The following is a 15121-nucleotide window of genomic DNA, read 5'->3' as shown; positions in this document are numbered from 1 at the left end:
TCCAGCAACCCTCAGGGGTGACTTTGGGTTAAGCAGTGTCAGGGACTTTTCCACCTCTCTACACTGAAGATTTTCTTTGGGGTTTTTTTTTTGTGCATGCTACACCAAATCAAATCGAATATTAAGTTCTATAAAAATAACTTTTTAGGTTAAGAGAAATCAGCATGGCTCAAGCTGAGCAGGGCAGGTTAATACTACAATCACCGAAATGCACCGTTTGACTGGAAAGCCACACAAACGGACTTAAAAGTAGATTTGACAACCTATTTGTGCTCAAATGTAAAACCTTTGTTGTCTCATGAATTACGTTTGCGCAGGTTGGACTCTTCGATTAATACAACCAAAAACTTTAATCAGGTGTACATGCATTGGAACATTTTACCTCTACCGCAGAAAAGCAATCATGATGCATAAAAACAAAGTAGAAATTTAAAAGGAAAAAAAAACAACTTTACCAACACTTTCCTTGATGCAGGGTTCCCACACTTTCCAGGGCTAATTCCCTCAAATTCAAGGACTGAATGTGTCGTCACATGGGAGATCTGGCTAAGTGATTGTCCTTGGGATCTTGGGAAAGTTGGTCTTTGTAATTTTCTTTTGTAAGGCAGAGATCTTGGAATTTCCTCTCGCTTGATTAACGTTACTCATTGCTCTGCATGAAATCTCACATCAACGGCGAAGAGAGACCACGAGTAATTGCGACTCGACTTTTGTTCTGCGTAGGCCTCGTCTACGTACATACAGTAGATGCCTTCTTAACAAATAATGGAGACATTTTACCAAAATATCAACATAACTTCTTTCTCGCACAAAATCCATACACTTTCAATGACCCGTGTCCATTTAGGTAAATTTTCAAAAACTTCCAAAGATTTCCAGGACCCGTGGGAACCCTGTTTTTGGCAAAGTGCACCTCTCTTTACAACAATGTAATACTGAGATAGATGAACTGGACGTACTACTGAAGAGGATATAGTACCACAACGACATTACAAAGCAAGATCCCCGTCATTGCACCGACTGTAATCAACACACAATGAATTGCTCTTGCAAAAAAAAAAAAGAAGTCCCTTAACTTAGCTCTCTCTGTGTTCGGTTAATGCATAAATGCTGAGGGTATTTTTTTTATTGACAGATAAGACATTGAGGAATAGGGAAAGAGAAGTGACAACGGAAGAGAAACAAAAACAATAGAAGGTGGGTAACAAGAAATACTTTTGGGACGCAACATTTACACTACAGAATTTAAATAAAGTAAGCCTAGATAAAAGAATATGAAACATGGCACCATGGTCTGATTTTGCTTCAAGCTAGCCATTAAAAAAAGAGATGCCCAAAACTATATAGCTATTTCTTTTGGATGCCGTCATAAAGGACAATTGTGGTATAATTCAAAATTCTTCAGTTCCATTAAAAATATACTGTACTTTGTAAATTGATGAGTGAAGTGTATACGCGGCACCTCACAGAAAATAACCACCTGCTCTACAGGGAGCCACAACAGCCCCATTAACGGAAAACGGCAGAAAGAAACGGATTCCTTTAAAAGGTTCGAGGCACCGTCACACCAATGGCAACATAAGAGGAAGGAGAAGGAAAAAAAAAAAAAACATAGTGAACTAAACACAACACACACACGGACGTCTCTATGTACAGAGAACTTCTCATTTCTGCAAATTTAGGCTTCTTTTCCAACCGTCTGGCCTTGATTTGACTTAAAAAATGTCATGCTGGTAAAATTACACTGAAACATCAACACATCAAGAGATCATTAAGTACAGTGGTTACCCCACTGGGTTTCACCCCAACCCTGGGGTGTTATTGAGTTATAGAGTTACTGAGAATAGTTTTATCTCATCATGTTCATAATATAATCATCTATTCAATTCATTCTCTATCTCTATATTGGCTTTTTTTTTTTTTTTTTAATACAAACCCTGGGGACGTAAATACAGATTTATTAGACTCTGTGGAGCATGAAATTCAAGTTCGACAGCGTCCTCACCTGGATCGGGGGGTTTCTCACTCACTCGCTTATTGACCCGCTTCAGTCCACCTCGTGCTAACACAGTACAGAGTAAGGCTTCACTGCATTGGTAGTTTGTTTTTTTCAGCCGAGGCATTGTCTTGTCTCAGAAAGGCACTCGACTGAGCTTCACAGTTCGCAACTGCTCCAGTTTTTCTCCTTTCATTTTTTTTTTCTCTCTTTAGCAGCACTTTGCATTGATCTCCGTTCCACTTTGTGGCCTTGGCGATAATATCAACATACATATACATATTTACAGAGGAGACCATCTTCTAAAAGGGTCAATTGTTCCTTTGCCTTTAGACACTTCCACAAAGAAGGAGTGAAATGAGGTGTGTGTTTGTGTGCGTTTGTCAGGCTTCAAGAGTAAAATCTCAGGACGTTAGTGTATGTGTACTATACATATGGCAAAACATGGCAAAAACATGGGAAACGAGGCAGAGGAACATGTCGAAGATGATGGTCTTAGTGCTGCATGTGTCTGTGTTTGAGTGTCGGTGAGGTTTTAAGAGTGCTTGATGGTGTATTTGCCTTTCTGCAGCTGGGAGATGTACAGCTTTGACTTGGTGCCGTCCAGTCGCTTGAACCACACCTCATCGTTGTTGATCGTGGTGATGATGGCACTGTAACACAAACACAGAACGACATGAGCACACACAACGCCACAATCCTCACAAATCAGAAATCAATTGAACCTCTTGCATTTGTTTTTCTTTCCCAGATGCTGTGGTTGTGTCAGTGACCAAAACATGGACTGCAACTTGTTAATTAATCGTTTGGTCCAGAAAATGTTTATCATTGTTTCCTTAACCTCAAAATGATGATGTTCTCCAATGTCTTGTTTTATCCACAGTTTTAATGATTCCTTTGTTATATGGAGCCAAGCAACCAGGGAATATCCATAATTAAGAAGCTGAAAAACTGGAGAGCTAATGATTGAAAAACACCAACACTGATTAAACGCTCATCAAAATAGATGGCAATTAGTTTAGTAATCAATTAATGATCAATAATTGCAGTGCTGACAGCATATTTAGATTTTACTTTCTTTCTCTCATTATGGTTATTAACATTATGTGGCAACTGTTGTGTTACATGTGCTTTGGCTGAACAGGCATGAACAAGTGGATACATACAAATGTTTCCAATAATTATTATTAATTATAGTATTATACCATTATAATACTATAGATCCTTGTAAAAAAAGAAAAAAGAAAGAAAAAAGGTGCTCAGTCACAAGCATTGCACATGACTGAGCACCTTAAGCCCAATTTACACTCCTGCGTAAAGTGCTCTACGTAGGTTACGCAGACCCCTCTACGTCGCCGGAGAGGCTGTCGGAGAGTCCCTCTGTCGTCTCCGGGTGCAAGAAACATTTTTGAAGTGTCCGTCACTCCGTTAAGGGACAACGGAGACGGCAAGGGCTGCGATTGGTCCTCAGGACAGGCCAAGATAACGCTGCTCTGTGTCAGCTAATATGCGCATTATGCAGTCGGAGAAGTAATGTGGCCTTTAGTGCTGACATAAGGTTTATGAGTACAAACGTGATAAATGAATGAATAACAGCAACAACTGTGCGTAATGATCACATGTGGCAACAGCTTCTCTGCCACTGCTGGAGAGCTTTGAGGAATCTGTGCCTTTTTTTCAAAAAGAGGTCTCAAAAAGAAAAACCTTGTTTTCAACCATTTGCATGTCAGAGAAGGTGAGACTCCACACAGTGACTGAGATCTATTAAAAAAAAGAACGAGTACACACAGCTTCACAGATCTGTCAAAAGGACCGTCTGTGTACGAGTTTCTGTCTTTGTACACACACACAGTTTGAAGTGGTGAACCTACGCAGAGTTTTGTGGCAATAGATGTCTTCAAGCTGACTTTAGTGAAACATTACTCCCCTGGGGAGACGCTGCATCTACACGTACACACAAAGGCTGGCTGACACATTAAAGGAGAAAGCAACATAAAGTGCTTTATGAAGGTTGCTGTGAAGACGCCACAACAGCTCGAGTGCTCTGTAGCATAGAGATTGTGTCTAATACCTCCCACAGGTGTTTAGCTGGGTTTATTCAGGTACTCGTTGCCAATCTGCATGTTTCAGGAATGTAACAGTAACTGAGCATGTGTAAGAAGAAGGGTTTGGTTCTGAACTCTATGATCGCAATGGTACCGGCCAAATAGATAAGACTACAAAGTAATACAAAGTTGTGTCCTTCCACACAGATATACACAGACCTTGAACTCCTTCTAGAAAAGAAAATGAGGACCAAACATAACATCGATTCTGATTCTCGAGTATCCTTTACACGATGTCTTTAATTGCCTTAAAAGCTCTTTGAGTGAGTCACTTTGAGTGCCTCAGTGTTCTACTTAATATTTAAAAAGTTGTTGTATTTTTGTCCCAGTAGCAGTCAGATTTTCCAATAAAAGTTGTTGTCTCCTCCATTAAGGTGAGTGGAGCCACTGTGCTGACAGCTCCAGGTGAAGTCATCGGGTCATTTTATTTCTACACTAAAATGGTTTTAATACACGCACACACATTATTCTTCTTAGAACATTGCACTAACATTGAGCGGACTGATTCCTCTGCTGCTGAGAAAGTTGTCTTTCAAAAATTCATGCGATGCGAGGTTAGTTTTGTTTCAAATATTATTCTATCAACACAGACAAGGTTTTGGTCTCCATAAGGACTACTGGTCCAGACAAGGTCAGTGTTTGTGCCAAAAAAAGGTTGTCGAAAGAGGTAACAAATACACTGACAGGAGATACACCTCTACAGTCATTAAAAACATTATTTTGTCCTTGCAAACAGACATGACGTCAGTCAGTGCGTATTTGAACACAGGGCAGGGGAAGCCATATCTTATTTCAAGTAAACACAGGAGGAGCATCAAGGAATGAATTAATGCCACGCATCAACAGTCGTACTTAACGCTTCCAATCTGCAATCAGATGACTGAGGATGAATGTTAATAACAGTTCTGAATGGGGCCTAATGAACCCTCCTCCCAGACAAACACATACACACCTTGTCGGATACTCGTCCTTCCTGTTGATGCAGATGGCCTGTCCCCTGCAGTACCAATGGTTGTCATAGAAAAGTCGACCGTCCTCGGAGCGCGCCACATGGTGATGTCTGTCAGACTTGACTGGTGGAACTGGAGGGCGAAAAAGAGACGGGAACGTGGGGTGAAGAAGCGATAGGAAGACGGGGGGGAAGGGAACAAGTGACTGAGGACAGGGTAAGGTTAACAGCAACACAGGACAAAAGAGTTTAGAAAAAGAAGACAGTGAAGAGGACAAAGGCATCATTTGTTTCTTCATCAATGAACTTGAGCACTTTTGTGCTTCAAAGTATTGAATCAACTCCTTCTGTGTAACTGTGGGTCGATCGCTGCACTCAGCCAAATATTGACTGTAACCAAGGAAGGGGAGAAACACTTACCATCCACCTTCACCCTGTGTGGCCCCAGCGATGCCATTGCCTACAGGTGAAACAAGCAGAAGATCAAATCACCACATTTAACATCAACATAGATGCACTTATCGTGCGACTAGTATCAAAACACGACCTTTCTTATTGCTGTCCAGTCCTCAAGAATATCTAGATCTTGCAGCATGTAAACAATATAAGGCCGTAATGTAAAGGTTAAGGTCAAACAGTAACTGTACAAGATTGAAGTGTTGCAGTGAAATGTGTTGTAGGACAAAAAAAAAGGCGATCGAAGGATATCAGACACAACAACGGGCTTCTTCTTCTTGACAGGGCAGAACGGATCTTTCTTCTTGTTTTTACGTGAGTGCAATCCATCATTCCACAACTCTGGAAAAAAGAGGAGGACAGATTATTATTGTACCTTTGTGTTGTTTCTTTCTGTTGGATATTAGCTTCATATTTTCATCTCTTGCGCAACACTCCTCAGCCATAATATTAATATTTTATACTAATATTAATGTGTGTGATATCTTTTACAGTGTGTCTGTACAATAACCATAATAAAAGATTAATTTATGAAGCACATTTCAAAACACATTTGCAATGTTCTGCGCAATAAAAACAAATTAAAACGAGCTTATGAAAATGTAACGGACGCAAAATAACAACAAAAGCTATCTTTAAAAAAAGTGAACATGAATATGTATAAACAAACGTGCCAAATTGTGTGCAGACCTATCGGAATCAAGTTTCAAGGACACAAAGGTGTTTCTGTCTTTTTTGTGAGTACTATTCACTGACATACCCACCCAGGCTGAAAAATCCCAGATTACCCCTTTAATCCATTGATTCTTAACAAAATAATTCACAGTAATTGTATGCTTAAAGGTAATACACAATCAATAGTTTTGTCAAGTGATAGCTTCTAGTTGGAAGAAATTAAATGATGCAATTGTCGTTCAACAAAAACGTCTTTGCATCAGGAGAGGTCAGATTAATCACAATCTTACCGTTGAAAATAATTTCTGATACACTTTGACATTTTATTTTCTCAAACAGTTGTTTCTAAAGACTGGATCGGGACCCAGAGATGGGTCAATAGAGATTTCTATTGGTCCCAAAAATAAATGTGCAAGTTCTGGCCTGTACCTGAGGTGATATCAATACTGTGTCTGTCTTCTTCCAATCTTCTTATCTTCTCCTCCAGTTCACTCTGCACAGTGTCAAACAGCAGCAACTTCTCACTCTGGAAGACAGAGATAAAGCATTTCACCGTCATCACATCTCACTTTCTCGGGATCAATTTAATTCAGGTCGTTCATAATAAACAGTAAGTACGATGGGGTGTTTTCTATTTTGTTCAGGCAATAATCTGCTTAACAAAATCTATTCTAAAAATATATGTCATTGTCCAAAATGTTAGCCTCTCACCTCCCAGTGTTGACAGGCTGCCTGGATCTCACATTCATACTTATTCTTCACCGACTCCAAACACAGCTCCCTGTAGATCCCTGCAACAAACATTGGGAACAAATTAATCTGAGGCAGCCTACATGAAAGATGAGGATTGTGTTAATCCAAGCAACTCTAGTCTTTAAATCACAAAGGTAAAGCTTGTATCATTAAATTACATTAAAAAAAGACCATACAACACTTTACATGATACATTGGGCAGCCCATGGCCAAGAGGAAAGGAATTAACTGGAAGGTCACCAGTTCAAACCCGGGAAGGCGAAGTGCTAGGGTGCCCCATAAATGCTGCCCACGGCTCCTGCACCCAGTTTGTGTGTTTTCACTAGTGGTGTGTTAAATGCAGAGGTTAAACGATCAAACTATCTGTTTGCACAAACATTTTTTAATTCTAATTCCATAACGAGGTTGTCCACGGTTAGGGAGTGTAAGGGTCTAAGGTTAGGGAGTGTAATCCCTGAAAGAATTCAGTGCAATACCTAATTATATAGCTTCTTTGAAAATGTACTGACATTTTCAACCTCACACTTGACATTTTACAGACATTTAAAGGTAGGGTGGGTGTATTGTATTGCTTAAAATCCTCTTCACACCACGATTGTAACCAATTAATTGATGCACAAAAATGGAAAATGTCAGTCAGCTGTGGAACGAACAGGCCTGTAAAAACACCATCCAATCATGTTGAGCAAATTAATTGGATCGTGATGCATCAATCAAACTGCTGTTGAATTCAAAATGTAGCTTGCTCTAACAGTTTTTCCAGGATCTACAACCGTACCTTGACAGAAAATGTCTGAATGAGCCCATGAGTGAGGAAAATCCAGTAAGTGGCCAAGTGTCATGTCTTATGAATGCTAGATACAGACGTCACCCCTGGTCTGGATGTACATTCTAATTCTGTTATGAACGCATCTGATTAACACAATCCCCAGTTACATTCTTCATGTGAACGGCAGCCAAACACACATTTTTTTAGAGTTCATGTTTGAAATCAAGGGCCAAACGGTTGATGTAGTGGTTAGCGCTCTTGCCTTTGCAGCAAGAAGACCCAGGTTCGAGCCCCGGTTGGAACAAGGGTCTTTCTGCATGAGTTTGCATATTCTCCCTGTGTGTGCGTTGGTTTTCTCCGGGTTCCCACAGTCCAAAAACATGCAGATTTGTGGATTAGGTGATTTGGTCTCTCTAAATTGAACATAGGTGTGAAGAGTGTGAGTAAATGGTTGTTTATCTCTTTGTGTGGCCCTGCGATGGACTGGCAAACTGTCCATGGTTTACCCCGCCAATCGCCCTATGTCAGCTGAGATAGGATCAGCAGCCCCCCCGGTGGAGGATAAATCGGTAGATGATGGATGGATGTTTGATATCAACTTATGTACAGCAAAGAGTCTGAGGGAGACTGCATTGACTCACCTGCCACTTTGGTCCGAATTTGCATATTCTCCTGCAGGTTGGCTAAAGGTTCCAGGTACTCCTGGGCACAGCCAGCCATCACCTCCTGCAGCTTGATGTCCACCTGGCTCAAACGCTCCTTGTACAACCTAAACAGCAACAAAGAGAATATGGTAACTCATCACTGTTGATTATTATTGCTGCATTATTATAAGTTCAGCTGCTATGGTGAATTTTGGGAATCTAGCAGTTGTTTTAAGACACTATTAAACAGCCAAGTCACCACAGCGGTGAGACAGGAAGATAATAAAACACAGCTGGAAGCTGTCATCATACTCAGCGCTCAGTGGTCTGTGCAAGGTCAAAATAAATAGCCTCACTTATCACGATGAGGCATGACAGACGCACTGCAGGAGCGGAAAACAATTCATTTATTTTATATGGCGTTGGTCTCATGGGGTAATTAGCAGTCATTAATTTAAGTACAAACTTTTCTGTGTCCACTCAGGTCTTTTGCCCAAGAACTTTTTGACCGTTGATGCTCTGGGGAGATACACATGTGGATGTGATTGAAACTATTGGGGTCAACAAACACTGGGAAGGGAAATAAACAGAGTTTGATGTTCAACTGCAAGTCTGTCTTAAACTTAGATTCAGAAGCATTATAAACATGTAAATTCAGTTATTCAGGTGCGACATTTCAGTGGCTTAAAGCATTGCTTTAACCTCTACACAGACATTTATTCAGGTAAAATCCATTCTGAGTGATCCAATCACGAGTGGACATTGTTAAGTACAACAGTTCACACCTGGTGTTAACATGCGTCCTGTATGAGTCTTGTGCTGTCTGTTTATGAGAACAAATGTATGTTTTTTAACAAGTCTAAAAGTAAATATAGGTCAACTGTCAATATATCTTGTATTATATAATATATAATTATATATATATATTGGTTAAAGTCTTTTAACCAACACTAATAGAAGAGAGCACATCACCCCTGTTCTACACCCTCTCCATTGGCTTCCAGTCTCTTTTAGAATCGATTTTAAACTTTTATTGTTTGCCTTTAAAGCTCTTCATGATCTTGCCCCATCTTATTTATCTGAGCTTTTAACTGTTCGTGATCCGGGTAGAGCTCTGAGGTCAAACAACCAAATGTTGCTGGAAGTTCCTAGGTCAAAATATAAACACTGGGGTGATCGAGCCTTTGCTGTTGCCGCTCCCAGGCTCTGGAATAAACTCCCTGTTGAGATGCGTCTTATCTCTGACCTGGGCCTCTTCAAATCAAGGCTAAAAACCTATTTATTTAGGATGGCTTTTAATACCGAGTTGTATGGTGACACTTTTTATCTTTTGTCTTCTTATCTTTTATCTGATTCTATCTTATTTTATTTTGCACTATTTTATTGTTTTTAATTACTTTTATTTGTTTCCTCTTTATTTATTTATTTCTTGTAAAGCACTTTGGATCACCGAAAGGATTGTTGTAAAGGGCTGTATAAATAAAGTACATTACATTACATTACATAATATCTTAGCTAGGGATGTACGATATTGGACTTTTTGCTGATATCGCGATTGCTTGGGCCGATAACCGAAACCAATATAAATACGCTTTTCCCTGGGATCAACTGCAGAGGTTGTTTTTTTCTCTTCTGTAGAGACATTAACATCATCTTTTACTTAGTCTTCCCGCAGCAGATGTAGATTTCTTTCTTCCTTCAGCAGCAAAATAAATAAATGTAAAAAATAATAGTTGTGGACAACAGCATATAAGTTAAGGGGGTAGCAGCCTATGAAGCCTTCTGTTGTAGTCATATCAGCAGATCTTGGTGTGTTTGCAGATATCCTACAATACCGTTATCATGCCGATCATATCGTGCATCTTTAATTTTAACCACTAGAAATCATGTATTGGTCAGTAGAAATCTATTGGTGGCGGCTACAACTTAATCAATGGTTGGCCCCTAACAGGCATGGTTTTGACAGGTTTAGTGCGTGCTAATACCAGGTCAAATGGACCTTGGGTTTGGTAATAAAACTGAACAGAAACAAACCACATACTATAAAAACAGTTGGAATAATTCCTGTGGGGAAAGAAACTCAAGTGGTCAGATAATCTGACAGTATGACAAGAATCTCCTTGTGTCTGCCACAAACCAAAACAAATTTACATTCATTCAGGTCAGACAGGTTTAGATGAGGACTGGAGATTCATCTACTGTACAGACAGGAACTTACTGCTCCTTCAGGTCAGTGAACTGTTTCTCCAGAGTGGTCATCTCATCCAGACATTCCATCCTCCTCCTCTCGCAGTCTTCATCGTCCATCTCTGTTTACATGAAGACATGGTAGACATGGCATCAGCTGCTCATCTGTCACTATAGCTACTATCATAGCTCCACGCTGCACTATCAACTCTCTAATGAAACTGTCACACAATGTTTAACAGTAAGTATTTTCAAAAACTGTGTTTAAAAAGATGAAGTGTGTGCTGGCGTTTAAGGCCTGTTTTTCTTACCAGAGGTGTCTCCATCTTCGGACACGGAGGAGCTAACGGTGTCCTCCTCGTCTGTGCTGCTGCCGTCTTGCTCGGGAAAGTCCACCTCCATGTCTTCGTGGTTGCTTTCTTTCTTCTCCCGGGAGTGAACCGGCATTGCGGTGTAAAAATGAGCCGACGTTATCGGGGTGACAGAGCTGTTTGTTCGTCGTACCCCGGAGTAAAAAGGCACAACTAGCCTAGACAGCTAACCGGTTAGCTAGCCTGCATCTACTTCACTTCTGCCGTGTCTTCTTCACTGGTTTTTAGCGATAACGACACATGATCTCCTTTTAGTTGCATTACCGCCATCTGCTGGTTGTACTACTTAACTGTTTTCTCGTTCCAAAAGGTCTCTTGTGAGCAGTTTTACCTTATTTTCAAAAAGTATAGAACGGATTTGGATAAATACATTATTAGAATTAGAACTACTGCACTTTCTCTGGCTCTTATATAAATATATTATTATTTATTGCTTTATAATAATAACAATATGAATTGTTTTGATGCATATAAAACAAAGCCTGTCAATATAAGAAATAAATAGATGCTTTATGTTTTCCTTGTGTAAAGAAACATTTTATTTCTCTTTACTTTATAGCAAGTAAGTACTTTACTATATAATTGTCACTCTTTGGAAAGCAGCCATTTTGACAGACCACAGTAGGAAAGATTAAATTAATGATGGCTGAGTTCCATTTAGCTTCCTCAGTTTAAGGGCACCTATGTTGGTTCACTGTCATAATACACAAATACCTGTGCTTCTTTTACTGCTAAAATGTGGCCATTGTAATTGCTTATTTATATGCATGTAGATTAGACTAAGTAGTACATAAAGGATTTATGTAATTATTATGTCATTGTGAATTGACCGATTGGTGGTTCTGGAAAGTCCATTGGTCAAATGTGTTAAAGGTGCCATATGTAAGAATGTGGCCAAAAACGGTTACTACATTCAAATTCAAAATACCAAGGTCTTTTAGGTTTCGTTTTCTGACGTAACCTAAAAGCAGTAATACCCTCGTGGTTGCTCGGCAGCTGAGACTCTACTGACTGCAATGATTGGTAGATGGCGGTAGGTGGCACCACATGCCAAAACATAATTTCAAAACATAAACTGATGGCAGTCTGCAAAATATTTTTTTTAATGCAAATATTTTGTCTGTACTGTTGTTGTTGTTGGTGAGTTCAGTTTGTTATATGAACATTATTCCTGAGTCTCTGTGACATATTAGGAGGATTTTATGGCCAGTTGCTTTAGATTTATTACATAATGCACCTTTGTTTTTCAATAAAACCTAAAACCCAAACAGAAATAACAGAAATACAAGATCATTAGAGGAAGCAGACTCCTATTCAGTAACAGCTGTAAAATATAGAAAATACAGAAAATGACTTAAGAAAAAAAAAAAAATCAAGCTCACATATCAAGACACCGGCAGCAGTAATACCCTCATGTAAAATCTTCTGTGCCTGAAGATATCGAAAATAGTTTTTTTTGATGACAGTTAACTTAAGTATGTCAACATTTTAATGTCACTTCCAGAAATCATTTGAATTAGACAGCTATACTTTAACCTACTGCTTTTCTGAAGCATCCTTGTTCTGGAAGTGACCTTTTAAGTCCACGCAATATGTCACACACCCCTGTGGGTGTAGTGTTTACAGTGCTTACTCTGTGCAGCTGCAGGGGTTGAGTTGAACATTTGCTGTCTGGAAGATGAAAAATAACCCGGAGGCAGGAGCTGTGACAGTTCGCTGCTGGACTCTGCTCTCACTCACATCACAGCGACAGTGATGGACAGACTGTGTGAGTGAGTGAAGCTGCAAAACCGACGACTGTGGAAACACAACACTGGATAGCTCTGGTTGATCACATGTCACGACATCAAGTGTGTTGTTCTTGTCGACATGGTGCATATTCCAAGAGGTTCCCTGTGTGATCCCATGCTCTGCAATGCATGTTTTGACCACAGGAGGGCGATAAAGACCTGTGGAAAGGCGATAAACGCCACTGTTGCTTTAAGTGTGTGAGAGATCTACAACTGAAAGAGTGAAAATTCCTAATAATGTTCAAAAAATATTTAAAATAATAATTTGAAAAAATAGCATTCATTAAATAAAATAGTAATTTTTTGGGATGGGGTGGGATGAGTGAGTGTAAAATTTAAGGGAAGTCAGTAAAGAAAGATCATGAATAAATGATAACACGGCACATAAACTTCAAAGAGCACCCAGAGAGCACAAAATAAAATGCTCTGCTTCCCACAGACAAACAACAGGTTATAAAATAAACGAATCCTGGTTTATTTCTAATGTGTTTTACCATTTGAGCTACACAACCAAAATGAAGTGAAACCAAAGGCCAAATGCAACCTTATAAGAATGCAAAACTGCTGATGGGAATATTATAGTGATTTTGCTCAGTCGATTTGTGGTTTGTGTGGTAGCCTCACTGTTTCCGTGGTGTGTAGTGCGCTGCCAGTCACACTCACGCTGCTCTCTAAGTGTGTCAGGAAACTTCTCTGGGCTCATTTATGTTCAGGGTGCAGTTCACTGAGCCATAGCAGAAAATCTGAGCTGTCTTTTGCGGTTTCTTTCATAATAGTGAACTTTTTCTCATTGTCTCACATTGTCCACACAGTACAGACGGCTGCTGACACAATGGACAATCAATGAAGCTGCACATGAAGGAATGTAGGAAAGACTCGAGAAAACCAAACAGAGAGCTGAAAGTTCTCTGTTAACAGTTCCATCACTACAAGCTGTACAAAAACAAAAATGGACATAATCTTCTAATTTGAAACTGAAGCTATTCAGAGAGTAAAAATGTATTAGCCACCAGGGGGCGACCTCCAGACATTAAGACTCATTACATAATCATCTTTTAAGAGATTTGCTCAATTGGTACATGAGTGCTTGTTTGAAAGAGAAGGGAATTTTAGAAAAACTAATGTGAGCATGAAATTTAATGGGATACTTATGAGGTACTAACACTATACAGTACCAGCATGGCTCGCCTCGACTCGGCTTGGCTCAGCACGGTTCGGTGTGGTTTTCCATTACTGACTTGTGACTAATGACATTAGTGACTTGTTGTTAGCAGTTGTTTTCTGTGTAACTGAATCATTAGAATCAGTTGATTAAATAGATTTGTTCACAGAATCGTTCAGTAATACCTGCATGACCATAGCAGAGAGAAGAATGTGGCCAAAAACAGTTACTACATTCAAATTCAAAATACCGAGGTCTTTTAGGTTTCGTTTTCTGACGTAACTGGCAACCCGTGGTTGCTCGGCAGCTGAGACTCTACTGACTGCAATGATTGGTAGACGCTGGTAGGTGGCGCCACATGCCAAAACATGATTTCAAAACATAAACATGATTTGCAGTCTGCAAAATATTATTTTTAATGCAAATATTTTGTCTGTACTGTTGTTGTTGGTGAGTTCAGTTTGTTATAAGAACATTATTCCTGAGTCTCTGTGACATATTAGGAGGATTTTATGGCCAGTTGCTTTAGATTTATTACATAATGCACCTTTAAATATTAAGATTTAAAAAATGTTGTTGCTAAATGGAGATTAACGCACGTCACCAGGATTAAGTATTTTTTTAACTGATCTACAGTTCGGCATTGTTCGGTTTCTTGTGTCGGACGTCATGCTCATGACTCTTCCAGTGCAGACACTCAGTGTCAACGTTACATATAGCATCGTCTCAGCTCGCTTGTAACCTCGTCAGAGCAGATATTATTAAAGTACCAGGTACTTTAGTATTATTAAAAACGTGCCGAGACAGGCCGTGCCGGAACTGTGTAGTGGAAAAGTGTTGATCGTCGTAGAGGTTCACTCTGGCTGCCAGTATGGACAAGGGGAAAACTGATTTTAGCCGCAGCAATAAATAAAAAAATATGTTTGCTGCTTTATCTCATCGCAGGACAGCCCTTTCACCCACAACTCACTCTTATGCACCAGAGTCTGTATTGAAAATGAGCATTTGTAGCTCACAGCGACACAGGAGTTGTTGGTCTACTGTTTCCTCATGTGGTGCGATTGTATCGCTTAAAACAAATCTGAATGATGGATATTTAACAAAATGATGTGGTCAGTCATGGATCGACAGCTCCTGTGTGCCATAGTGGAAAATCACTTTTCTCTATGAACTTGTTTCCCGTTGACAAAATGTACTAGTGCAAGATAAAATGGTGCGCAAATACTTAAGATATCATTGGATGAAGCTGTTGTTGATTTTATGA

At 39.6% G+C, this 15121-nt stretch overlaps 1 protein-coding gene across 1 annotated transcript; it reads right to left on the bottom strand.

Annotated features, from left to right (window-relative positions):
- Window positions 1–873: 873 nt before the first annotated feature.
- LOC310934713 (breast cancer metastasis-suppressor 1-like protein-A) lies at window positions 874–11093 on the bottom strand. Its single transcript, XM_083898508.1, has 9 exons — window positions 10846–11093; window positions 10566–10656; window positions 8345–8472; window positions 6893–6972; window positions 6611–6707; window positions 5598–5848; window positions 5471–5510; window positions 5054–5183; window positions 874–2649 (listed from the first exon to the last, which is right to left on the bottom strand). The coding sequence occupies exons 1-9, from the start codon at window positions 10979–10981 to the stop codon at window positions 2532–2534; spliced, it is 1071 nt and encodes a 356-aa protein (XP_083754634.1). The 5' UTR covers window positions 10982–11093; the 3' UTR covers window positions 874–2531.
- Between the last annotated feature and the right edge of the window lie 4028 nt (window positions 11094–15121).

Source organism: Microchirus variegatus, assembly GCF_963457635.1.
Source record: "Microchirus variegatus genome assembly, chromosome: 12".
Taxonomy (NCBI): Eukaryota; Metazoa; Chordata; class Actinopteri; order Pleuronectiformes; family Soleidae; genus Microchirus; species Microchirus variegatus.
The sequence above is the reverse complement of the archived record's forward strand: the minus strand, read 5'-3'. Positions and strand labels throughout refer to the sequence as shown.

What these genes read in the sequence shown, in the direction of transcription:
- LOC310934713 (XM_083898508.1), bottom strand. Translation starts at nt 10,981, where the DNA reads ATGCCGGTTCACTCCCGGGAGAAGAAAGAAAGCAACCACGAAGACATG. An exon ending in CAGTATTGATATCACCTCAG is followed by an intron (nt 5,849 to 6,610) that starts GTACAGGCCAGA and finishes TCTTTTTTCCAG; the next exon opens with AGTTGTGGAATGATGGATTG. An exon ending in ACACAGGGTGAAGGTGGATG is followed by an intron (nt 5,184 to 5,470) that starts GTAAGTGTTTCT and finishes TTCGCCCTCCAG; the next exon opens with TTCCACCAGTCAAGTCTGAC.